The sequence below is a fragment of the Anopheles darlingi genome, chromosome 2 (assembly GCF_943734745.1).
Source record: "Anopheles darlingi chromosome 2, idAnoDarlMG_H_01, whole genome shotgun sequence".
In the NCBI taxonomy this organism is placed as follows: Eukaryota; Metazoa; Arthropoda; class Insecta; order Diptera; family Culicidae; genus Anopheles; species Anopheles darlingi.
This window is the reverse complement of record NC_064874.1, coordinates 68,558,557-68,583,556: the sequence shown is the minus strand read 5'-3', so window position 1 is coordinate 68,583,556 and position 25,000 is coordinate 68,558,557. Positions and strand designations below refer to the sequence as shown.

At 48.9% G+C, this 25,000-nt stretch overlaps 5 protein-coding genes across 6 annotated transcripts; 3 read left to right on the top strand and 2 right to left on the bottom strand.

Annotated features, from left to right (window-relative positions):
• Window positions 1-1,112: 1,112 nt before the first annotated feature.
• LOC125952389 (uncharacterized) lies at window positions 1,113-3,068 on the bottom strand. Of its 2 annotated transcripts, XM_049681841.1 has the most exons (3): window positions 2,565-3,068; window positions 2,115-2,382; window positions 1,113-2,038 (listed from the first exon to the last, which is right to left on the bottom strand). In XM_049681841.1, exons 1-3 carry the CDS (start codon window positions 2,580-2,582, stop codon window positions 1,479-1,481), a joined length of 846 nt encoding a protein of 281 aa, XP_049537798.1. In that variant the 5' UTR covers window positions 2,583-3,068; the 3' UTR covers window positions 1,113-1,478. The 2 variants fall into 2 exon arrangements, with proteins under 2 accessions (XP_049537798.1, XP_049537797.1); XM_049681840.1 differs by lacking the exon at window positions 2,565-3,068 and having other exon boundaries at window positions 2,115-2,500.
• Window positions 3,069-10,175: 7,107 nt separating this feature from the next.
• LOC125952436 (endocuticle structural glycoprotein ABD-4-like) lies at window positions 10,176-12,240 on the top strand. Its single transcript, XM_049681897.1, has 3 exons — window positions 10,176-10,333; window positions 10,948-11,069; window positions 11,791-12,240. The coding sequence occupies exons 1-3, from the start codon at window positions 10,325-10,327 to the stop codon at window positions 12,053-12,055; spliced, it is 396 nt and encodes a 131-aa protein (XP_049537854.1). The 5' UTR covers window positions 10,176-10,324; the 3' UTR covers window positions 12,056-12,240.
• Window positions 12,241-12,283: 43 nt separating this feature from the next.
• Window positions 12,284-13,079, bottom strand: LOC125952426 (endocuticle structural glycoprotein SgAbd-3-like). Its single transcript, XM_049681886.1, has 2 exons — window positions 12,637-13,079; window positions 12,284-12,533 (listed from the first exon to the last, which is right to left on the bottom strand). Exons 1-2 carry the CDS (start codon window positions 12,949-12,951, stop codon window positions 12,366-12,368), a joined length of 483 nt encoding a protein of 160 aa, XP_049537843.1. The 5' UTR covers window positions 12,952-13,079; the 3' UTR covers window positions 12,284-12,365.
• Window positions 13,080-16,167: 3,088 nt separating this feature from the next.
• On the top strand, window positions 16,168-17,087 carry LOC125952440 (cuticle protein CP14.6-like). Its single transcript, XM_049681902.1, has 3 exons — window positions 16,168-16,419; window positions 16,570-16,740; window positions 16,873-17,087. Exons 1-3 carry the CDS (start codon window positions 16,283-16,285, stop codon window positions 16,937-16,939), a joined length of 375 nt encoding a protein of 124 aa, XP_049537859.1. The 5' UTR covers window positions 16,168-16,282; the 3' UTR covers window positions 16,940-17,087.
• A 2,807-nt stretch (window positions 17,088-19,894) lies between these two features.
• Window positions 19,895-20,929, top strand: LOC125952425 (endocuticle structural glycoprotein ABD-4). The gene is made up of 3 exons (XM_049681884.1): window positions 19,895-20,023; window positions 20,352-20,503; window positions 20,584-20,929. The coding sequence occupies exons 1-3, from the start codon at window positions 20,012-20,014 to the stop codon at window positions 20,927-20,929; spliced, it is 510 nt and encodes a 169-aa protein (XP_049537841.1). The 5' UTR covers window positions 19,895-20,011.
• Window positions 20,930-25,000: the final 4,071 nt, after the last annotated feature.

Below are 25,000 nucleotides of genomic sequence, written 5' to 3'. Positions count from 1 at the left end.
TCGTTTCGGCTAATCTAGATCACATCTGCTGATGATACGGCCGCGGACGGACCGCGGTTCAAGGCATTGTGCAGTTGTGGCGATCTGTCCGAACCAAAAAACCTTCACACAATGTTCAAGCATGATAAGAGCTAATGTGATGAGCTGTCAAGCGGATTGCATCAATCCATCAAACCGCACAAGTTGTGCAACCCGTTGTGTGACATTGCACCCAATCTTGGGGCTCTCTCTCTCCCTCTCTCCCTCCTTTCGCTTTCATTCGACGGACCGCGACAAGGCAAAAACACTCGTCACACCTGCTAATTATGTTATCGGGAGAAGTAGTCCAACTCGGCTACGTGATACCCAGAAGAGCAACTCCCCAACCAACCAACCGAACCAACCAACCGAACCAAGGTCAACCGGTCAAGGGGAGGAAGATGCTGCGACCAAACCCGGGCCGGGCCAGCATCCCACACCTCAACACATCCGCCAGCGGCAGCTCGAGTCGGCTTCAAAAGCCCGAGCCCGAACGAAAGAGGAAGAACGAAAAGAAAAATCGACGAATAAATTGATTATCAACTGGGCGCTATAGTTTCACGCAAGATATATGGAACGTGTCGCATTAGCTTCACCTTCGCCTCCGTCTCCACACGCGCTCTCGAATCGGCGGTATGCGGTTTCCATTAAAAATTCGCTGCGACGTGACGCGACGCGATTCGAATGGTCTCGACCGTTGATGCTGATCGGAAACATATAGTTACATTTAATGGCTGCAGCGCATCCAATCCAACCATTTCGCGACCCGCGACACAACCACACACGCACACACATACACCTTTTTTATGACACCGAACGATCAATTAATGCAAATGCGTCCGTGGAACGCGTGAGATGATCGTTTGCATCTACCTCCACTGTTGAGGAGGAGGCGTGAAGAAGGGGAGGGGGTGCATTTGCGAAGCGGAAACGGTAGAACGATAATAGAATCTAATCCTAAATCACCGCCGAGCTGCGCTTTCGTACTTCGATCTGCCGCCAGGATATTGCCAGGAAATGTCTGATCAACTCGATGGTTTAGTGCTGACGAGGCGTGTATAGAAGGAGAGAGAGAGACACTAAGGGGATTATTGGCTTAACGTTTGTTTATTCGGTTGAAAACTAATAATTTACAATTCGAACACAGGATCGGTCTCGGTTGGTTTGTGGCAAATCGTGTCGAACGGAGGGTCGAACTGACGACTGATTGACTCTTCTGGGTCTGACTGGACTGGAACTGAATGACTGTTGTGCAGCAGAGTAAGAGAGGGAGAGTAGCTGCAGTGGATCAGATCCTCGAATGTTCTAGAATCTTTCACCCTTCAACTCCTTTGCTCTCTCTCGCTCTCGCTATCACTCTCGCTCTCTCTCTTTCGCTCTTTTTAGCTCCCTCTGTTCTTCCTTTCCCTGTTTGGTTGGTTGGTTGGTTCGGGGCGCCAGGACGCCTCGCTATGGCCGCCTTACTTTCGCTGCTGGCTCGAGATGTACTCGAGGGCACGGGCGATCTCCTCCGGCACCGGTGGTGGCGTCGGCAGATGGTCACCGGTCGGCTGGAAACCGTTCTCATCGGCAACATAGTCGACGCGGTACTTCTGGCCATCATCACCGACGTACTCGTAGTAGCCCTTGGCGCGCAGCGTCTCATCGTCGGTGTTGCGGTTATCGATGCGGCCCGTTTCGGCGGCCTCAATGTTGTTGTCGTTGGCGTACTTGTAGTAGTAACCGTCCTCGTTGAACTGCTTTACCTGCTCCTTGATCTTCTCGTAATCGCCCGAGCCCGAACCGGAACCGGATCCCTTGCCGCGCTGTCCAGCGCCCGATCCTGACCCGCGTCCACCGCCGAGACCGCCAGCACCGAAACCACCGGCACCGAATCCACCAGCACCAGCACCAGCACCGCCAGCACCCGCTCCAGCACCGAAGGCAGAGGCACTACCGGAACCGTCCGAGCCGCTGCTAGCGCTAGCACCGAACGAGCTGCTGCCAGAGTTATCGTTTCCGAATCGGCTTCCGAGGGCACCTGCGGTATGAATTCCATTCCATTGCATTCCTTAGCCAAATATTCCGCCTCGACTCTACCAGCTCTCCAGACTTACCAGATCCGCCAGCACCGAATCCACCGGCACCGCCGGCACCGAATCCACCGGAACCGCCGGCACCGAATCCACCGGAACCGCCACCGGCACCGAATCCTCCCGAACCTCCCTGGCCACCTGGGCGGTACTGGCCGTCGCTGTACTTACCACGGCCGTCCGGGCGCCAGCGACCATCATCCCACTTGGTCTCGTAGTACTCGGGATAGTAGCGGCCATCGTTGGGCACAGCGTTCTGCGCCAGCGCGCAACCGAACATGGCCAGAGCCAACTGTGAAGAGGACGAATCGAATCGAAGGCCAGGAATCAGTGAGGAGATCAGAACCGTCAGAAGCACCGCCATATTAGCACCGAACGAGCCAACAACACCAACGCGTCTTTCACCACTTGCACCACTTGCACCACTTGCGTGTTGTTGACGTTTTGTGCCGCCAGCCACTGCACACCACTTACCAGTGCAACACACTTCATCTTGGATCTTGTTGGGATCTTGCTGTCGAAGGTTCAGACGACCGGATTTCCTCGCTGCTTTCACCGCTCAGACTTGGGAGACTTAGACTGAACCGAAGCAGAAGAACTAATGTTGTAGCATCTCCGGGTTCGCGTAGCTTTTATACTACGATTTAGTACCAAAATGGCTGCTGGTCGTGGGGCCACCAAAAAAACCGACGCTACTCGCTCGCTCATTCGCTCGCTGTCGCGTCCGCCCTCCCCGGGGGGACCGATTCTGCCCGGCTTCTTTTCCGAAATTATCAGACAAGGAACGTGAAGACGAATCCCTCCCCGACGTTCGGGGGGACAAGAAACGGCAAACGGCAAACTGAAACCAAACCAAACCAAACGAAAACGAAAAAAATAACAAACCAAACCACATAAACACACACACACACACACACACACTGAGTAAGGCGTTTGGCAGAAGTGCGACCGAGGCGGCAGATGATCGAGTTTAGTCAGGTCCCCACTATCGGCCGCTCCAGCAGCCATTATTGGTCAGCTAGGTCGTCGGTCGATCGGTCGGTCGGTCGGCCACACCGGGTCGGTCGGAGGATTCCATCTATCCTTCGTTTCGATAGCGGCTCGTCTCGATCGACCCCCGGCTCGCTACCCTCGGGTAACCGTTGTCTTTTGTTGCCACATCAACGCAGCCTGTCGGAGCAAACTGTCACTGCTGCCGACAGCGCGTGCGACAAGGCAAAGGCGTGCTCATCTGCCGTTTCGCGTGGTTCCCAGAGCAAGGCCGAACGAGTCAAACAGTCCATGCGCGAAAGGGAGAGCGCTCGGTTGGACCAGGGCCTGAAGAAGCCACCTGATCTACATATAATATCAATTATAATATATTATATCTCGTCCCCAACACAACACGAGCACCCGGACTACTGCGCTTGGATGGAAGCGGTAAGCAGTGGTCAATGGCGTGACGCTGGCGTGTGCCTCACGACCTGGGGAAGGACAGAAGAGAGGGGGCATTATTTGGAGCGAACTGGGCCTGAAGATACTCGGGCAGTACACATGGCAAGGATCCAACTGGTGCCATCTTCTGGTGTGCTACCCACGGCCAAGTCCTTGAACTACACACATACTGCTCCGAATCCGGAGACACCATGGTCCATCCGTGGTGGTGGGTGGACATCGGTTTCGCTATCTTGCCGAACTTGAACTCGTCGAACTTGATCGCATCTTTGGGAGCACGCTCCAGCTTTCGCGCTCACGGTGTGTATGGTGGCACATAGGGTGGCCGGCATTCATTTCCATTTCCATTTCATTAAGACCGGTGGATAAGAAGGCTGATTTCTATGCTATAAATATATGATAGTTTCTTGTTGCTGATCAGGAATTCACTTTCGTTAGAAGATTTATATCACAGGAGTTGTGTCGATCTTTGCGAATTCTATTTTTTGGCAATCGACGCGAATTTGTCCAACGGCTCAAGCTCAAGAACTTCGGATCAACTTCGGAACGTGTTTTTGGTTGCAATTCTCTCCATTGAAACCTTCTTCTTCTCTCGACTCCAGCTTTCGCATCCAGGGGACAAGTGTCAGCTTGCACAAAGCACTCCTTCTTTCCATTTAAGGCTATTCTCAGTCGCTCCCCGTGAATCAGTCCCCATAGTGTCACACGACGTAGCACCTTGAACTCTCTTTTGGCCAGCCAGCGCCGGGTACGCCGGAATTCGGCAAAACTTTGGCCGCTAATTACGGCCGCTCTCACAAGCAAACAACCTGTAGTCTGTTTCGCATGCAGCTGCAAAAATCTATCGAAGCGTCCAATCGCACGCATAACGAGGAAGCGTGCGGTACGTAGAGGAGGTCGATTCCCGGAGGCCCGTGGGGCGCGGAGCGCGGAGTGAATACAAGTGGCGAAATACTCGGTGGAGACTCCAAGGTGGACCAAGAGACCGGCGGAATGGCCCCGGTACCACCTGACCTGTCCGGGGCCGGTTTCGTTTCGCCGGTTGATCGTCATCGGTTTGGATCCGTTGTTCGAAGAATTGAAAAAGCGCATTTCGTGCATTCATCGAGCCCCACCGGCCACCAGGACAATAAAGTGATCCAAACCCAATAACCCGCGTGCCCGCTGCAGCTTTTGCTGCCTCTTTTTTGGACCGCTTTTGATTCATCGTTATCGCTGGCGAGGCGGATGGGTTTGGTTTGGCCTTCCCTCCCGCCCAATCTGCCGAAAAAGCATTCTCTCTCTCTCTCTCGCTCTTCCTCTCTCCGGAGCAATAAAATGATGCGACCATAAATGTTCCACTTAGCCAGCAGACACACACACACCGAGTGTACGTTCATTTCGGGCAAGATATGCAGGCTGATAGCTCCCCGAAAGGTCACCGAGTCTCAAGATGGTCCACCAAAGACGACGACGACGACATCTCATGACGATAAAAGGACGGCGGGAAAGCAATAAATGTCGCTGCGAGGCCGATAATACTCGTTGTTCTACTTATAGTTGTTAAATAGATGCTCAATCACTTAATTAGAACAGAAAACTCTGAGTGAGTGGCTCACCGCAACTAGTCGGCCCAAACTTGATCCAAAGTGTTAATTAATGATATTTTTGGACGAAGATTTCTGCCAAGCGCTCGACCTGATCGTGATGTTAATCTTTTTTGGGGATACACACTTTGCTTAAAATGATCCCCATTCTAAGAACAAAGGAATGCTAACCGATAGTGAAAGGAAATTTGCACAACATTTGTCGCGCTGATTCGAGATCGACAAGAGACACAAAACAAATTGATATTCCATATCCTGGTTCGAGAAACGATTCTTAGCAGTAGTCGTTTCGGGGCCAGTTCTCCTCCTCCGGGGTCAACCGTTTCGGTTTCGCGCGTTCCGCAGACTGTTAATTACTCGCCCAACACACACACACACACAACAGACATAGAGAAAGAGTTGCAGACGCGACAAAAACAGGACCCAAAAACCCGTGTCCTCTGCAGTGCCATCGACGTCGCCAGACCAGTTATAGCCTTCGCGAAGCTTAGAACCAGAAAAACATACATTTTTCATCGCAAGCAAACTGTCGCGACCGCGATGGCGAAGGTCTAGCAACAGCGCATCAGACCACCACATTCCGCCGAGCGAGCGCCGGATCGAAATGCCGGGCACCCCCGCGTCATCGTCCGTCCGATCGGCGTAGCGATCGCTCTGCTCCGACTCGGATCAAAATAAAATTAAATCGCAAGGAAAATGAGCGAAAGAGGAACCACCGCAGGACCAGTTCGTGGCCGAACACCGGACTCTAGCGCGAATTTGTGCAGTTCCGTATGCAAATTTCGCTGAGCATCTTATGTATTCTTTCTGCGAGGATCACCATCCTCGCGACACGGCCACGGACCGTTGGCGCGCCTCGTCCTCTCCGCCTCGCTTCGTTCTAGGCCCCCGCCAAGGCACTTGGCCGCCATTAGCTTCACTTTCGACACCCCGACAGTCAGCGATGCCCCGTCGGTTCCGTGCGACAAGGAATCCGGCTGAAGGCAAATATGCTAATCCCGTGCCGTGGTGATGGTGGTGGTGGTGGTGCCGTGGAAACGGTGGCCATAAACCGAGCGCCGCCATGACCATCGCCACCTCGCGTCTAGCGCTCGCTGAACTCGTTTCTGCTCTGCTTTGTTTTATCACCAAGTGATGATCATGCCTGGTGTGGTGCTGGTGCTTGTGATGGTGGTGGTGGTGGTGGTGTCCTGCCCTGACGTATCGAAGGCGTATGGACCTGCACCAATTCTTGGCAGCCGAAACCGAAACGTCTTCAAAATTCCTTTGGCCCCGGGCGACCCCGGTGAGCTCTGCTCGGAAAGCTGCTCGCCAAAGTTTGACAGCCGAAATATCAAAGGCTCTCTGGCCCCGTGCCGCGTACTTGGCAACGCGAACGCGAACCATTTTGCCATCCTTCGATCGGATGACCTACACGGAATCGGTATTCAAATCAGAGTGGCGATAAAATTCAAAATATTAAAAGACGATCGTCACACGCGGTTTCGGATCGGTGGGAGGATGGATAGATGGATGGATGGATGGGCGCATCGAACATACGCAGCAACAAGCACCGTGACCGCGAACTGGCGCAGCCTCCCAAGACAACCCACGGTTTCCCGGTAAACCTGATCCAGGCTTCTGCTGCTGGCGCACGCGGCTCTGGTTGCACGCTTGTGTCAATGCTACCAGGTTACGGCTTCCGCGAACCAACACCAGGTCAACATTGGTCCAAAAGCAAACGTGTGATCCGTGCTGATCCGATTGCAAATTCGTAGCCCATCGATCGATCGATCGGTCATCATCGATCGGCTGCATAGTGAAAATGAAAGCATTAGCGGCAATCAAAACATACAAGCATCACCATTCGTCACCACGACACCACACCATACGATCATGGACCAGAATCCGGCTCGAGCGAGTTGGAGTTTTACGACCCTGCCCTGGTGAGCGAACGAGAACGACGATTCACCATTTGCAGCTTTCAATGTTTGCAAAATGCCATCCATCTCGTGGTGGCATGATGTAACCTTCCGCAGAAGACGCTGATCGGATGCACGCTTTTTCGGCGATAGAATATACATGCTATCGTGGGACGCACCGGGAAGGGGAGGCTGAAGGTACCCAAAAGGCTATGCTAATGTGTTCATTCACTGATTCGAGTTGAGGCGAACGATCTGATTCATATATAATGTCGCCACGAGCGGCGCGTGCAAGATGTTCGCTGGAACATCTTGAAGCTCCATCAACAACATACGCTCACCCCCTTTGGCTGGTTGGCCTGGTGGGGTGAGACTAAAAGCAAGATAGAAACACTGCTGGGATGATAAGCAACCAAGAAGGGGACAGCAGAAAAAGGATGCTCGCTGTTTCATTTAAGCAGCGTGTAATGCTTTGTTCTGCTCAAAACCCATTCCCGGAGATTTGTGATAATGGAGGCGCAAAGATAAAGTATGTGGCGTTCCCTTACCCCGCTCCGACGATGATGATGATGCTATTATCTTCAATCAATAACTATGCTTGAAAGTGTGTAACGCATGCAAAACCTATTATATACGATCGAAAGAGGCATTAGCATAAACCTACGTGTTCCGAGCGAAAGGTGCTGTTTCAAATCCGGTACGAGGGGTGCGGACCGCGATACTGAAAGCTCTCGCCTGTTGCTACTACATTGCCAGCGAGAGCTTTCGCGTTGGACACAACCGCCCTGGGGAGATCGAGAGCGATCGGGTAGCGTTGTATGCAAGCATGTTTGAATGTTGTCCGTTAGTAGGAGGGGCACGCTGCGAAGAAGTGTAAATCAAAGCACTGAGAGACTTTTAACTTTTTTAAAAAAAGAGACAATTTTTGGGTGATGATAAAAAATAAACTATGACAGATTTTTGAGTTCTGTAAACTACACATGGAAGGTAATTTTATCAGTTAACTTGCACAATGTTTTGAAACCTCTATCATTTGAACTCTAAACGTGATGGTGAAAATAGTGAAGCTATTCCGTTCTGACTTTTGTTCAAAGACTTTTTCTTCAAAGAACGGTAGTCCGCCATTTTCCGCTTTTTGGATGCCAAGGACTTCTGTTTCGGTATCTACTGCATCTTAGCACTATTGGACAACAATTACAGCATCGGGAAATTGCTCGTTACTGTACGACCGACGTCAGGAACGACAATAAGTTCCAAAGGATGCTGAAGAGGAAGACCAAAAATTCAGTGCAATCCAGAATCGCAGCATCTATTGCAACAATTTTGAGAAGAAATAGGAGAAGGAATTGGTGGAAAATGCACAGAAATCACTGAAAATCATGTGCACAGACGATTTCTCGAGTGCCACGTCGAAAATATCGGCTAACTACCGGTAGACTGCTCGTAGATTCAGATTTTTTTTGTGGAAAAAGTGATATAGAAAATTACCATTCAAATGTCATCTATAGAACTACATTAATTATTTGTCTTAGTTTTTTATCCCTGTTTGAATTTTGTCTCTTTTTTATGCATGCGTTAATCAATCGAGAATCAGTGAATAGGTTAGCAAGAAAATTTTGAGGAAAAGCTGTATTAAATATATTTATTGTCCTCGCCCAGACTATAGATCATTAGCGAAACATGTACCGTAGCTCTAGAAAAAAAATCTAGAGATAAAGCTTATACTTTTTCAAAATAGACGAACAGTCTAGACTCTATGGTTTTTCCAATGTCTATACCTCAAATCGCATAGTGTGAACGCTTGAAAAAAGAAATTATCACCGTACATTGGCTTAGATTCTTATCATATGAACAAGGGATGATGATTGTTAGGTACAAATACCATTGTTGGACCAATTAAATTACTTATTAGATCCAATTACACAGCACTTTTAAGCAATAGATAACTCGGAAAGAAACCTTCCATTTCTCGACACATCACTCGGGTGTTGCAGGCGGTTCCGCTAGCATCTAGGCCTGGCCTGGGATCGGAATTTACGCACGGTAAAACCCCAAGCTGGTGAACCATGACATAAGAGTGATCCGCTGTGGCACACATTAGCTGTCGATATTTAAATGTCAACCAGCACGCACACCCGTGGGCTTGGATCGCAGCGCAATAGTGTCCCGTACTGCACTCTAGGTGTCAACTGCACCCTGCATTCTCTCTCACAACAGCAGCAGCAACGGTACCGCATCATTGACAATCACCTTCTCCAAAGCCATTTACACACTCATCAAGGATGCGCCCAGAACCATCCGTCGCGGTATCGGAGGAATCGCCATGCATGATGCACGCTCCTGCTGCTCCGGTTTGCTTCGTTTGAGGTGAAAGGAAGATGCTAATTTATTCCCGACAATCTTGGTGCCGCCTGATGAAGAATGATTCAGGTTACTCCGTCGGTGCCATTTTGACGAGTTCTGAGGCTATTGGAATGCGTTCTTGCGTTTTTTGTGCACCATAGCCATGTAAATTCGATTGACAAGCTTCTCTATTCCCTCCACTGTCAAGCGAAAAAGTACGAAATGTATTCCCTTACTATCGAACAGACACCGTGACATCCACATTAACCTACGAGGTAGCCAGATTCGTGGTTAACACGAATGTTATTTCAGTTCAAGGATTCGTCGGAAATGTATCCAACTAACCAACGTTCCTTTACACAGCCCCTCTAGCTCTTCTACTTACGGCACCAACCCTCAAACGCCAAGGTCCCGCCAACACCAGGAGTGGCTTCCAAGGGATTAAATCATTCATAGACTTGTTCGTTTGATTAGAAAGCAGCTTGAAATGATTGCCTTCGTACATGTACACCCCATGATGAATCGCTGATGCCCATCGTCACCATTAGCGTCATCCACATTTTATGGCGCAGGTTCTCCTCCGCTGCGAAGTCCTCTCTACCTAGGTGCCCTGCCCCTTTAGCTTCAAATTTATCATCCGCCAAATGCATATGACAGAGACTTGTGGGAGGCAAAGACAGATCAAGCAAGTCAAGCGCTCTTGGCGCGTGAGAAAAAGAGATAGAGAGTGAGAGAGAGAGGCAGGCGGTTGCAGTGCGCACCCAACTATCACAATCATGCTGCTGCACATGCTGCTCTTCTATAAATACCCTGCCCAGTGGTTCTATTCTTCCATTAGCTTCCACTATCAGCCAGCCACTAGTAGTACCTGGCACGTCGAGTAGTAGTAGTAGCCTAGCCCCGCAACATCACCAGCATCACAACCTTCACGCGTGTGCGTCGTGCGTACCAAACAGCATAAGCCATCAACATGAAACTGGTAAGCCATACACGCGGTCATCACCGCTGCCGAGGTTCGAGAGGTCAATAGTGTCTGAAAACGTACGTGCGCGTGTGTGTGTGTGTGTGTGTGGAGTGGAAATTACGTGGAAAGTGAAATTCGGTAATGATTGGCGGGCGCTGCTCCGATCCGAGCCGATCCGGTTGGGCCGGAACAGGATCGAACCATTATCGGCGCAGCATCCGTCGATCGATCGATGCCGTTGCTGGTGATGCAGCGATCGTCTAGCGCGATTACATGCAATTGTTCGTTCGATTCCGGCATTACGACATCGAGGAAGGAAGTGTGGTGTACCGACGCCGGACGCCCAACAGTTCATCGGATCCTCCACAGCTCCAGCAGATGGTTCCAGCGATGACGGGCGAGTGTGTTACGAGCAGATCTTTCGGTGAATGATGATGCAAATGACGATGCAAACCAATCGCATGGATCGTGATCTTGCATTGTGTTGTGTGTTTGCACTTCAGTGAACTTGTGTTGGATCATAGAAATTATCCGAAAATATCAGATAGTAATAGTTTCTACTAATGCTCGATACAATACCAAAAATTGACTTGCTTACAAATGCATCTTCTGTCCATTTCGTTTGTCAGGAAATTTGTCTTCTCGCTGCCTGCGTCGCCCTTAGCCTAGCGGCTCCGCAGAGGTCCGATGCCGAAGCGGAAATACTGAAGCAAGATAACAACATCGATCCGGACGGCCAGTACGAGTACAGGTGAGCTCTAAACGCCTCTAAGCGCCTTTCCAGCGAGTTTTTCTAGCGTCAAGAACGCGTCACTCCCTCACCACACACTGCACCGTACAATTTGCATACTCAACGACGGTCGTGGTGGTCTCAACGCCCAACATTGTAATCAAAGAGGCCTTCCTTTCCACCACTTCCTTCCTGCGTGGGTCTCGCGGTTCCCGCCCCACCGCTGAAGGTGCCATAATTGGTCGATAATTGCAGATTGGATTATGATGATCATTCGGAAGATCCGCACCGATGGGTTGGGTCACGATAAACACAAAGCTTTTCGAGAACCGATCTGTCCAGCAAAAAAAAACCCACACTTCCACCTCTATACCCCCTTTCCCCACTTTCCCACATCGACAACAGTGACAGGGGTTGCTGTGCGTTTTGCTGCAGAAGCTGCTGAGCGCTGCAGCGACGACGACGGCGACGACGATGAGATTGCGGCTCCCGAGCATGGAGCGTATTAGCATGTTTCAATGGCACCCTCGCAGCCCACCCCGAGACCCGTAAAACCCATTAGCACAGTGACGTTAGAGTCTACTTCTCCTCCTCCTACTTCTCCTTCCATCTCTGGCACGCACGCACACACGCACCGTCGAGTCGTGGTGATGCAGCAGCAACAATGTACCGGCCGGCGGGCTGCGGTTTTCACTCTCGTTTCATTGGCGCCCTCTCTACCCCGTTTTTTTCTGCTCTCCAGTTACGAAACGGCCAACGGTATCCGAGGTCAGGAAACGGGAACCCTCAAGCGTGCGAGCAGCCCCGACACCAGTGATGTAATCGTGGCCGCCGGTTCTATCAGCTACACCGCCCCCGACGGTACCGTCGTCGATCTGAGCTACACGGCCGACGACGAGAATGGATTCCAACCGTCCGGGGCGCACCTTCCAACACCGCCACCCATCCCACCCCAGATCCAGAAGGCACTGGAGTATCTCGCCAGCCTACCACCAGCGCCACAATGATCCTGAACGATTCCCCTGAACGATGTCGTCGTCGCCGCCGGATCGCTCGATGAACCAACCAATGATAAATGATGCTGCCAGTGGCCAGCGGAAGGCTCAACAAACCCAGAAGTAGGAGAAGAAGAAGTGCCCATGTTTAAGTGTATTTGCATTTGCAGCAACGCTCGCGTAATAAAGCTCGCATAAAATCCCCCACAAAACCAACTATGGAAACTATTCAGCGCGCGGTGGGTGGTGAAAAGGAACGGGGAACGGTTTATTTACTTCAAACGCAAGGTTTCGGTTAGGTTTGAGGTCTGACCCCCGGGATTTAGAACTTCCGACCGTTCTCGATCTTCGGTGGCAGCGTTGCGAGATGGGCAAGGGCGCGGGCAATGGCTGCCGGCACTGGTGGTGGCGTTGGCAGATGATCCCCGATCGGTCGGTATCCATTTTCGTCCGCAATGTACGTCACCGAGTAGGTCTTACCGTCGTCTCCCTGGGGAATTGGGGAAAGAAAAATAAATGCAGAGTGGCGGGATTAATAAAAACAAAAAAAATCCTGCAGCGTGGCTAGTGTTCGATGCTCGATCGATCCGCACCTGGTACGTGTACTGGCCCTGGGAGGCGGTGCCGACTTGGTTGTTCACCACGATCTGCTGACCATCCTGGGCGGCCCGCGTACCATCACCACCCTCGTAGCTGTAGCGGAACTTGCCGTCGACCTCCAGCACGTTCTCCACGTTGACGATCGGGATCTGCTTGTACCGTGGATCGGTCGTCGGTTGTTGCTGCTGTTGCTGTGGCTGTTGGTGATGCTGTTGCTGATGATGCTGTTGCTGTTGCTGCTGATGATGCTTCTGGGCTGCGATCACACTCAACACCGTCAGCAGTACTGCAACGAGCTTCAGCATCATGGTGAAACGAACGAACGAACGAACGGAGTGTCCTGAACCGAACCTGTTACCAAACGTCACCAAAGGGATCAGTCAGGGCCGGTCGGGCCAGACTAACGACAACTTATGATGGAATGATGGAACGGACCGAACCGAAACTGCACCCTAGAACGATCCTACGATTGCCTTTTATAGGGTGAACCGTACCGGTCGGCGAACCCACACTCTTGGTCCTCGTGGCGGAGTCGACCAGCCCTGCTAGCACGCCTCTGTGTGTGTGTATGTGTGTATGTGTGTGTTCGGTCGGCGAAAGCACTGACAGAGGTGGCGCAATGTAATAGAATCCCCGTACCGAACAGCCAGACCAGGCCAGACCAGGCCAGACCAGGCCAAGCACACCAACGGCATCGCCGAGTACTAGCCGAGTAGTCACCAAGAAACGCCCTTCCCGAGATGACTGGCTGGCTGGCGTTCGGGCTCCCTACCTCCGTGGACCCGTGGCTTATGTTTTCTTCTTACATTATTATGCTTCTTGCTACCCTTACCCCCGAGAGACTCCGTGAGCGAGCGACCGAGGTTCGCGGCATAAGGCTCCTACCCGCTACGGTTCCACTTCCACCGGTTCCGCGACTTGATCCGCGAAGTTCTCGTGACGGGCAAGCCGGGATCCCGTGGGGGGGGAGGTAAGCTGGAATCCATTTTTCGGTTGCCCCGTTTTTTGTTTGTATTGTTTGCTATGGCGGCTCAGCATAGACCAACCCAAAGCGGACCCACGAAGACGTAGCCACCGTGGCGCTGGATGCTGGGCTGGCTGGCTGGCTGGCTGGCACGCCGACAACAGTCACCCTTACCAAAAACTCAATTACCCTGTTCGTTGCGCTCGCGCGTGTGTGTGTATGTGAGTGGTGTGGGGGGTGAGATGATTTTAATGTTTTGTTGCAACCTGAAACCGAAAAACTGATCGACTTTCGGTCACGAACCGAGCTAAATTGAGGGCATGCAGTGGCTGGCTGGCTGGCTGGCTGGTTGGCTGGTTGGCTTCTTTGCAGATGCACGGATTAGAGCCACGAGCAGCAGCTGGCTCTAGCAGCAGCCACGAGCAGCGACGACCTGACATGCTGAGATGGCTTCTTGTGTCTAGAATAGGTGGAAGCTAGCTGGGCTGGTGCAAAATCCTACCGTTGATCGTGGTCGCGACGCGGAGCTTTCGCAACGTGCCATGTGCACCGCCATCCGAGTATCGCGCACACGGGAACCGAGAGTTCTGGGGAGTTGTCCTATTCCGCTGGCCAACTGGCAGCTGGCAGTTTGGTCTAGAGCGATCGCAAAGTACAACATTACTTCCATGATCTGTCGCGGCTCGGAAAGAAACTTTGGGGATAGGTTCATGCGCCAGATGATCAATTGCCCTTTATGTTTTGATTTCGTTGGAGCAATGGTTTGCAACGTTGAATGATGTGATCTTGTTTGGAACTGGAGTAGCTTCAGGTAGCCTTAAAGGTTACAGAAGGGTCTTAAAGATCTTAATTAAAATTCAAATAAAGCTTCAAAATCCTATTGGCCGGTATTTGTTTAATATTTACAATACGCTCATTAATCGAATGTTTCTGTGAGATATTGTTGACGTGTCAGAATGGCTAAAATTAGAGCTATTAAAAGGCAACCAGAAGTGAACTAATTACAGCGGAACCGATGCTCATGGCAGTCGCAATGACAAACATAAGTTTCGCCAGTTGACAATGTATTTAATAACTTATGCGTATGATATCAAGCAAGCTTTCGATGCAACCAAACTGACGAATATTTAAATCCAAGACGACACCATGTATGTTTTAATTAAGATTACTATTTTTTGTCGGTTGAATAGTCATTTGGATTTAAATAACTTGGATTACTAGACAGTAGCTTACAAGCAGGAGTAGATCTAGCAAGTGTTGGCTAACAAAGACTTGTCTAGTTAGTTAAGGTACTAGATCCTTATCCTTAGCTTCTAAAGCATCCTTGCTGTGTTTTTCCTAACAAGTACATAGAATGCTTTTAGAAAATTGTATCAACGGCGCGATTATTCACTGCGGCACACCCTCAACACGATCAAATTTCTTGTGCATATTTTTCAAGAGTAACTCAATTTTAACAAAAAAATGTTTAATAAAATCACCTGTACTAGATAAGAGGTAAAAGACAATCCCAAAATTTAGTGCCATGTGTTATTGCAAACAATCCCGTTTTGTCAATAATAATGGCTCAAATTATTTACCTATCTGCACATCACTCCATCTTGAGATCGTATTGTACGATATAAATAGTCTAATGTCCTTCAAACGGCAGAAAATTAATGGGGTACCAAAATTGCATTTGTTTACAATATTGAAGGTTTATTTACCAGACCATCAACTGCATCAACGCCGCTTACCTTACACCAACGTTGTGTGCTCTCGTCCGAGTTTCTGCGAATATGCGTTTCCCTTTCAAAAATAAGAAATAAAAACAGAATCTTCTACGACATCGACATACACTCCATTCTTCGTTTCGTTCATCGTTTCAATCGATAGCATGTTCCATCATCAATGGAAACCAGGAAGAAGAACGCCGAATAACAGTGGCCTTCCCAGAAATCACTCGGCAGTGTTAATTCCCGAACCATCCATCTGCAAATTTCACGCATCTTCAACCCATGGAACAAACATCCATGGAGCATGATGGTTGGAGGAAAGGTCTCCAGTGTGCATGCCGAGGCGTGAATCCGGTCAACAAAAATAAGATCTTTCGACGAATGGATGGTAGCATTCCGCACTCACATCACTTCATCGCAATCCTTTCTATCTCCGCTCGGCTCGCGTTCAACCTTTTCCATGTCGAAGTGACATATTCATTCAGGCCAACCACACACCAAACGACACAAACCGTGATGCGTGATTTGGTGTGTGTGTGTGTGTGTGTGTGCGCGACAAAAGCGTAACGCCAGAGCAAACAGCGCGATCTTGCCAAATATGTACTAAATGACGAAAATTAAACAAATCTTGGGGGCCCCTCCCCGGATAGTGCGCGCGCACATGGACGACGGCGTCCAAGACGAAGACGACGCACGGACGGACGGACTGGACGGAGACGCACGCCTGCACGACCTCGAATCTGTCACCAGTCGCCGGGAGATGGTTAGTGTCAACAGCAAGGGGATCATCCGTAAATATAAAAGCCTATCGGGCACTAGGTCTAATCATCAGTGTTACCGTGCTATCCTAATACAGCAGCTCAACAGCTCCCAGGAACTGAGTGAACCGAGCCCAGACCTCCGAAGGTTCCAATTTTCGTGTAGTGCAAGTGCAACACCAACCCTTTCCAACGTTCCAGAATGAAGACCGTATTCGCACTGGTAGCGCTCTCGGTGGTGGCCGTTTATGCCGCACCGGCACCGGCCGACGCAGACGCACAGGCGGCCATCGTTAGCCAAACCTCGGACGTGCAGCCGGATGGTTCCTTCAACTATGCGTAAATGTCAACCACTGCGAACAAGCCCCTTTTGACCCTTGACACTCCCTGCTGGTGGAGGCGCTAAGGGCACACAAGGTCGCACAATCGAATTCGGTGACTCCCTCTAACTGGCGCCCCCTTTTTTCCGTTCCCACTATTTCCGTACAGGTTCGAGTCGGCGAACGGAATCAAGGTTGAAGATCAGGGAACCATTAAGTCGATCAAGGTACCGAAGCTGGATGAAACCGGACGTCAGATCGGCGAGGACAACGTGCAGGTGTCGGTGCAGACCGGCTCTTTCCAGTACCAGGCCCCGGACGGTCAGATCATCACACTGAAGTAAGCACCCCCCCTCTCTCTCTTCTCCACGCCCGGGTTCCACGGTGGTTACGTAAAGATCGTCGCACCGTCACCGGGCGTCAGGCGTCAAAACGCAGCTAACCGTAACGCTCTTCCGGATTCGCCACACAGGTACATCGCCGATGAGAACGGTTTCCAGCCGCAGGGTGACCATCTGCCGGTGGCACCCAGTGCGTAAAAAGGGGAACGTTTGGCACAACCGTGCTCTAGTCCAGCCCCTTCCCTCGACCGACCGGCTGTGGGCAATCTTCACTCAGGACGAGGCCGCATTTCTTCACCTCCAGGATACTCCCGTAAACGACCGGCGCGTGGCATCGCGCCGGGCGAGTTTTATGTTTTATGTTTTGTTTTTTTTTTTTATCCAGCTCCAATAACCAATTGCGAGCAAATAAAGTCACAATCGATACAAAAACGAACGCCACTGCACCGAACACCTCGAGACGGTGCGTTGTGTTTCTGGAGAATCCTAATGAACTGGCTGTCCTTGGGTAGCAGGCCATGATAATTTCGACCAAACTCGATCATCGAAGTGAACATGTCCATCCGTCGAGAGCTTATCTAACGCACAAATGATAAAGGCCGTGGTGCTGGTGGCCCGCGAAGACGGCAGACGGAAGGCGGAAGGTTCGCGCATCAATATCACATTACCGCGTCCATCAAATGGACCTTCTGCGTGGCCTTCCCTTTGCCGCATTATGCAATCGATCTTTGAGCGTACGAAGATCACTTCCGAATCGTGTCCATTTTGGGCCGACCGGGGTTGGTGAAGCGCGACAGAAGGTGAAGATATGGACGGCTCACACGATGACGACGACGACGGCGGCGATGCAATCATCGGGCATAGAGCCACTCGCCACACGGCACGCCACGGTACGCGAGTCAACGATCGGTTGATGGATTGAACCTCGCGGTTGAACGAACGCCACGAAAGCGAGACAATCGGCGTCCACTTTCTGGGCCCGGAGGAAAGGGACTGCGATGCAAATGCCTTTCAAGTTCAATCTGCATCTCCGTCTCGGATGGTACGCACGTTATATATCTCCTTAACGGAACGGCCCATTAATGGAGTACTTCGAGAGCGATTTCAACCCAACGGGCATAAATCAAGCCCAGCATTGTCTTCGTAGGTAACATCGGTCTGTGGTACGTCCGCGTACGGTTCACTTTCCCAAAACTCACTCATTCTATTGCAAACCGCGTTGACGGGATGCCGCTGGACCGGGGGTTTTCACTTTTGTTTTTCGCTCTTAAATGGATCCCTCCCGTACGCCCGAAGCGCATCGTAGCGGCAACGAGAGTGATGGGAAAACTGGGGGGTGGGGTTCTCCGATTTCCGATTTGCTTCGACATCGCGATCGCGATCGCGATCGTCAACGGGAACGCTGCGCTGCTCGACGCTGCTGAAGTGCTGCGAGGCGTATCCCCTGCGAAAGCAAAAAAACTCATAAATCCTTTCTCTGAGATCATGAGCAGCAGCAACAGCAGCAGCAGCAGCAGCCGCCGCCGCAGCAGAACAACCGATGGCGCACTGAACTTTACGTTCGACGATCGCCACTGACCTCGCGTGTTGGAGTAGTAGAGGAGGAGGTTATTGGGCGCTGGGAACCTACATATTTCAAATAAAGCATCTAGCGCACGCCCGCTGCCCGGGCCGGCTAGAAATGAACCTTTAACAGAGGCTCTGACCGGGACAGAGAAGCCGCGTTGTGCAATCTAAACCCGAAGGAGATGGATTATTGCATCACCGAGCAACCGAGAGAGAGGTTGCAGTCGTCGTGTGAGGCGCCTCCAGCGCACACGGCGAAGGCGATTTCTTTTCCGAAGCCTCCCATCCCATCATCCTTCGCCGAAAACGGGGATTTGAGCAAACAGGACCGATTCGCGCGATTATTAATGAATTATCGCATGGATCGCGCCCGGCTCCACCGGCATCACTCGGCCAAATGTCACATACTTATGGTAAAGCTGCTCGTCGGGGCGTTTGCGTGTTGCGTCAAATATGCGTAATATGCGGGTGATGATGGTGGGGATCGTTGGCGGAGCCGTATTCCGTTCCACATACCGAGGCAACTGGTACTATGTTTCTACGGCGGATTTACTCAATCATATTCCACATACATTTACCACTGACAGTGGTAAGTGGATTTTCTGTTCTGGGACACTCCACCAGCCAGCCAGCCGGCATGAAGTGGCCAAACCAGGTACAATTATTCAATTCGGTAACAATCGAAACGAAGAACTTCAAGAATGAAGACAAGCAAAAGCGAAGAACTTCATCTCAACCTACATTCTCACCAAGGGCATCACCTTTCCTGCAGACGACCCTTGGTGCGGTATGGTGCACGCCGCGGGCGGCCAAAGATGGGCCAAGTACCACCCTTTGCCGGAGGTTGTCGATGCTGGTGCTACTGCTTCTTCTTCTGCTGCCGCCGCCGCCGGAGTCGACTAATTGCAGCATCGAGACACGAGGAACCGTGCCGCGTGTCTCCCACATTGATTGCAAGTGCATTTGGGGGATGGTGGAGGCTGTATATGCCACATGCCCCGCTCTTACGAGACCGGGTATCGAGCTCTGTTCGAAACCAGCGACGCATGAACTGCTCTTGCTATACCCCTTTTGCGAGGCTTCTGTTTGCAATGGTGCAACCGAGAGATACACACACACATAGAGACAGGGTGGGTGTTTTGCATCTTTCGGCGTGCCACGATGGAACCGTAACACCAAACGCTGCAATCCGAAATCCGGTGCGCACACCCCTCCTCCCATCGGTGGAAGTGGAAGTGGCATCTCGATCTCAACGGGGGGCAATTCGATGAGGAAGCGGCAGCTGCAGCAGCAGCAGCAGCGTAGTCTGGCAACTGCGGACCGAAATGAAAGAGAAACAAATCTGGAAGGGAGCTTGGGCGATGGGTGGGTGGTGGCCCCCGAAAACAACGGAATAGCGCCAGCCCCAACGGCGACCCCCCCGCCGTCTCCGACATCTTCAGTCGAGCCATCCGCTGGTGGCTGTTTGCAGAGAGGGAAACCCAATGGGCCAATGGCTTGGATGGTTTTCTGTATATAAAGACCTATCAGCAGGGAAGCCTCCCATGCAGTGTTTGTTTCACTTTCTTCCTACGAACAAGTGGTGTTCCGGTGTGGTCTGAACGGCGACGGTTGGGAAATAATATCGAATAGTCTGCGCTTTTGCACGGTTTTGCTGGAAACGTGTTCCCGTGTAGTTTGTTAAACTCGAGTGTAACTGTGAAAATGAAACGGCTGGTGAGTGTTGAATAGTGTGTCTTTGCATTACATACAAACGCGTGTTGAAAGACAAGTGAAAAACGGTGGCATTTACAACGGAATAATCGCACAGTGTTAGTTTTTATGTCGATCCGGCTGTTGACAAACTTAAACACATTATTTCGGAAAAATAAACCGCAAAAGATAGAGAGAAACTTTTTAACATTCTGGTGCACAAGGCTTCCACATATAGTGCTTACTTTGTCTATTGTTTTAAAAAGCAAGATCGCTTCATGATCGAAACCTATTAATCTACAAAGTAATGTTCTGAAATCAAAATCTTCCCGTTTCACCATTGCTCCTTCAGGTAATCTTTGCGTTGTTTGCAATTGCTTACGGGCGACCGCAGCATGAGCAACGGCACGAGCATGACCCACACTTGCATCATGAGTCCACGACTTACATTCCCATTCTGAAGTACGACAAACAGCAGGGAGAAGACGGTAGCTACAAGACGATGTAAGTACCGCGATTGATACTCAGATTTATGCCCAACATTACAGCATATTAAACGAATTCTTTGTTGAACCTCCCGGTAGCTATCAGACTGGAAACAACATTGTCCATGAAGAGTCCGGATACCTGAAGGATGCTTCCGAGGATCATCCTAATGGAATACTGGTACAGCAGGGTGCCTACTCCTACGAGGCACCGAATGGAGAGATCATCCAGGTGCAGTACACGGCGGACGAAAACGGATTCCGCGTGCAGAGCGACAGCCTCCCAACAACGCCGCCCGTCCCGCCGGCGATCCAGGAAGGTTTGAAGGAAATCTACGAAGGCATCCGACGCCGCGAGCAGGAAGCCAAAAATAATCCCAAATATGCGGAGGATGAAGCCAGACGTGCCCAGCTGGACTACACTGGTCAATACTACAACCAGTAGGAAAGTGGGTGCCCATATGATGCGGTCAGTGACCGATGGCTTCGAGAGATTTCATCTTATACTCCCTAAACTGTTACTACCGTTGTTGGTCACTTCTCCCTTTCTCCAAGCTATTTATAATATTTAAGCAACTACGGCTACCGATGACCATTGTAGAAAGCTAACCAATAGAACGTCACGATATTCATGACAAACCTCTCTATCGCCGTACAACAAGCGTTAAAATGAAAAATAAGCATCATAGACTGTGATTACTTACAAGCTGCGAACGGCAATACCTTGAACCTGTTTAGTTTGTTTTTAATAAATCGGTTAATGAAAAAAAAGGGTACCGCTTCTTTGCCTTTCTCCTCTGGGGGAATATCCAGGATACACCAGCAACAGCGCAATGTCCTGCTTCAATCGGAAAACTACATGAATTATTAAACAAAGATTTACAGTGAGATTCTTGGAATGAGGCCATTGTTTCTTCAATGAAATACTAACAGAGGTGGAAGTGGGAAAAAAAGTTGAATTACGAAATGAGACCCAAGTTGAAACCTTCGAATACTAGAATACAATTTAAAACAAACTCACACGTTTGGTAAAGGACAACATACATCGCACCGGTACGTACCGGAGGTATTTATTTCCAGAATAATCGTCCCGTTTGTTTTGGTAGAGAGGCCGCAGTTAACCGATCAGATGTCACCATGCACCGGAATACATTGTTGCTCGTACGGCGCACTGTTACCACCAGTAGATGAGACGCTCAGACGATGAGACGTCCATCACCGGTATTATTGCAGTATACACATGTTTCTGATTTTTAATTTCTTAAATTATAATATTAGTCCTAATCTTCTTTGTTCTTTTCCTTATCCTTGTCGATTTTCTTTTACCGTTTGCTGGTTTTTCATTGGCAATTTGCATGTTTATGTACCGTACTCGTGCATGTACTCGAAGCATAACGAAGTCTTTAATAATAGCTGACGGTATTTCCGGCATTGTGCTTTCAATCGTTCCGGAACATTTCTTTACAACTTTGCGTGGATTTTTAAATATTCCATTTGGATGAGATTTCTGGAAGATTTTTTCCATTTCATAACATTGTTTTAAAAAATGATCGGATGCAACAAACAGTTTTCCATCTGGCAAAAGCCTTTGTACATTTGAAGAATGGGAATAGTCGTGGTCGCTGTTTATATTTAATTTGAATGTTCCCAACTGAAGCTCGGGAAATTCCGCGCTGAATTTTTTGCCTATAAGTCCTACAATATATTCTAGACCGTCGCTTTCATGCTCGGGTAAATATGCTACAGTACTATCAACCGCACTTATCACTTCGCTTGAGTCCGAATTTATAAAATCGTCAAAATCCGCCGGCGCTTCGAGCTCACATGATTTTGGTGTTATATCAGGACAAGAAAATAAAGTTCCAGTAACAAAATTTTCATTTTCTTCAGGTATCGCTTGATTTTCTTGCTCAACTGCTTGATCTTGTAAAATTGCTGGTGATTTCCCAAATACCAACATCCTTATTCTATGCAAACAATTTAAGGGAGAAGGATGCTCATAAATACTATCGATCTGTCTTATTTGTGAAAAGAAGTTTTCCAACAAATCTCGGTTCAACTGCAAATAAAGAAAAGAAACACTATATTAGCTATTGTGTAAATTTAACCTTAATTTCTACTCGCTTACCTTGCGTGTGAACAAATACTGTATTTGATGTTTTTCGTGCATGTTTACGAATAACATTTTTATGCCGGTGATCTGCATCAACACAGATTTTTGGAACATTTGTAGCTTTGATGTCCCTACTACCCTCATATTCAAAATGAAATTGTGCATTTTGTCCAATGCACAAAATTGCTTTTCGATTCCAATGTACGATTTCTTACTATCTAATTCATCAAACGCACTATAAGGATTTGATGTGCGAAACCAAAGGGCTATTATTTCTATGATATCAGCAATATTTTTCGCATCAATGCAATCAGGATAATATTGACGCAGAGAAATTGCTGTTTTCTGTGATAATAGTTCAGATGCTATTCGTACATTTTGCCTGTCATGCGACGTCATTGAAAAATGTGATTTGGATAATGCAAAAATTGGTGTTGATTCGCCCATTTCTCCATCAGTCACTAAATTATATAAAACATCAGCAGTAATGGTATTTCCTTTGTAAACAAAACCGTAATCCAAAAGCCAGTTTCTAATCTGTTTTAACAAAAGGGAACTATCTGGAATAATATAGATATACTTATTTGTAATCGGGTGTTTAAAAAACGGCCTAGCACAATTTTCAACCCCCAATTGTTTCCAACAGGCAATATTCCTAGACGCATTGTTGCATATAATTGCAACCACGTTTACCTCTTTCTCATTGAGTTTTCTAATCAAAGAATTTATAATGTCCTTTGTCATTTTTTGGTCAAATCCTATATATACGGGTTGTTTCCATTTTTGGAAAAGGCCACGCGCCATAATAACTTGCATATTTTCAAAAGGACCCACAATTTCATCTGCTACCCTATCGTACTCCATCGCTTTACACACTTTCATCTCATCGAAGCTTAAAACACATTCTTTGCCTTTTATTGTAAAAGTCCGGGTAAAGTTGCCGATCATATTGATAACATCTTCTAATATACCTTGCCTTAGATTAATAGTTCTTGCTTGGCGTTGTAAAGCAGACAAGGCAGGAAGGGGATAGTTTAAATTTCTTGCTAAATATCTATAAGCTCGTTTCGAAAAATATCTCAATGTGAGAGCTGAGCTAATTTCATCCATCGTCCAATGGACCCACTTTTTAAGGCTTAAAATAATATCTATTTGATTGTACGATAGTGAAGATGATAACTTATTTTTTATGATCGGCGCTATTTTCGCAGTATCTACATAACTATTAAGCATTTTTGCCAGCTCTTCTTTGTGTCGTTTGATTTCAGCTTTAAGTTTCTCATTTTGGATGATATACTTATTGACCTTGCCCGTTAATTGTTCCTTCTCTTCAATCAACTTCTTATTTTCCAATTTTAGAGCGATAATACGTTTGTTAGCCTGGTGTAACTCAACATCGTTAACATTTATGAATTCCAAATCCGTATAATCGTCTTCAAGCGGCGCAGTCCGTGTAGATGTATCGGATTCTACATCGGACTCCGGAGCAACGATCGGCTCATCGAGAGGATCTATAACTTCATTTACCTTTTCTTCTATCAACTGCCCATTTGTGTTGGGTTTCTTTAAAGTTGCGCTTCTTTTGATAACGGAAGGAACAGCTAAAATAAAAAGACTGATCTAAGATGAAAGTCGAATTGGAATTTGGAGGATATCATACCTGTTAACTTTAATCGTTTTAGATTCGGATGAATTCTGGACGAGGGAGATATTTCCAGCTGATAATCATCCGCCCTAAAATGTTCCGAACAAATAACACTGTTTTTGGATTGACGCCACTTTGCAGTTGGTTTGCAAAATTGAACCCACTGCTGATTTAATTCACTTTCTGGCGGAAAATGATGGAACATAACTTCCAATTTCTGCTTTCTAACATATATAGTGTTATTTTTGCAAAACGAGGCCGAACACTTTTTGTACGGCATTTTGATTCAGGATCGCGTATTCAGTAGGAGAATTTCACACACTGAGGACCTCGAGCTAACGGCCCACCACTCCCGAGAAAAAGCGACGACACTGCCGACGACGACGGTGCCTTCCGGGAGCTATAGGAAAAGCTATAAGCACAGCACACGGCGAAACCAGAACCACGGCTCAGAATCATCAAACGCTTCCTTTTCTCGATTTTGCGGGATAAAAACCGTCCTCCGGATGGCCACAGCTCCGGTCCGGTCTGGTCCGGTTCGAGTCAATTTGATCGGGGTGACACGCGAGATCATCGATGATCTATCGGATGCTCGCACGGGAACTGGCACTCGGATGCCGGACCGTCGTCCGCCTTGGTTCCAGGATAGATTTTGGGTTCACTTCGGTTTGGAGTCACTTTTGTGCAGCAGATTTTCCAACAAAAACGCGGGGTTCGGGGCTTCGTTCCGGAGTTGTTTGGCTTTTTTTTTTTGGCGG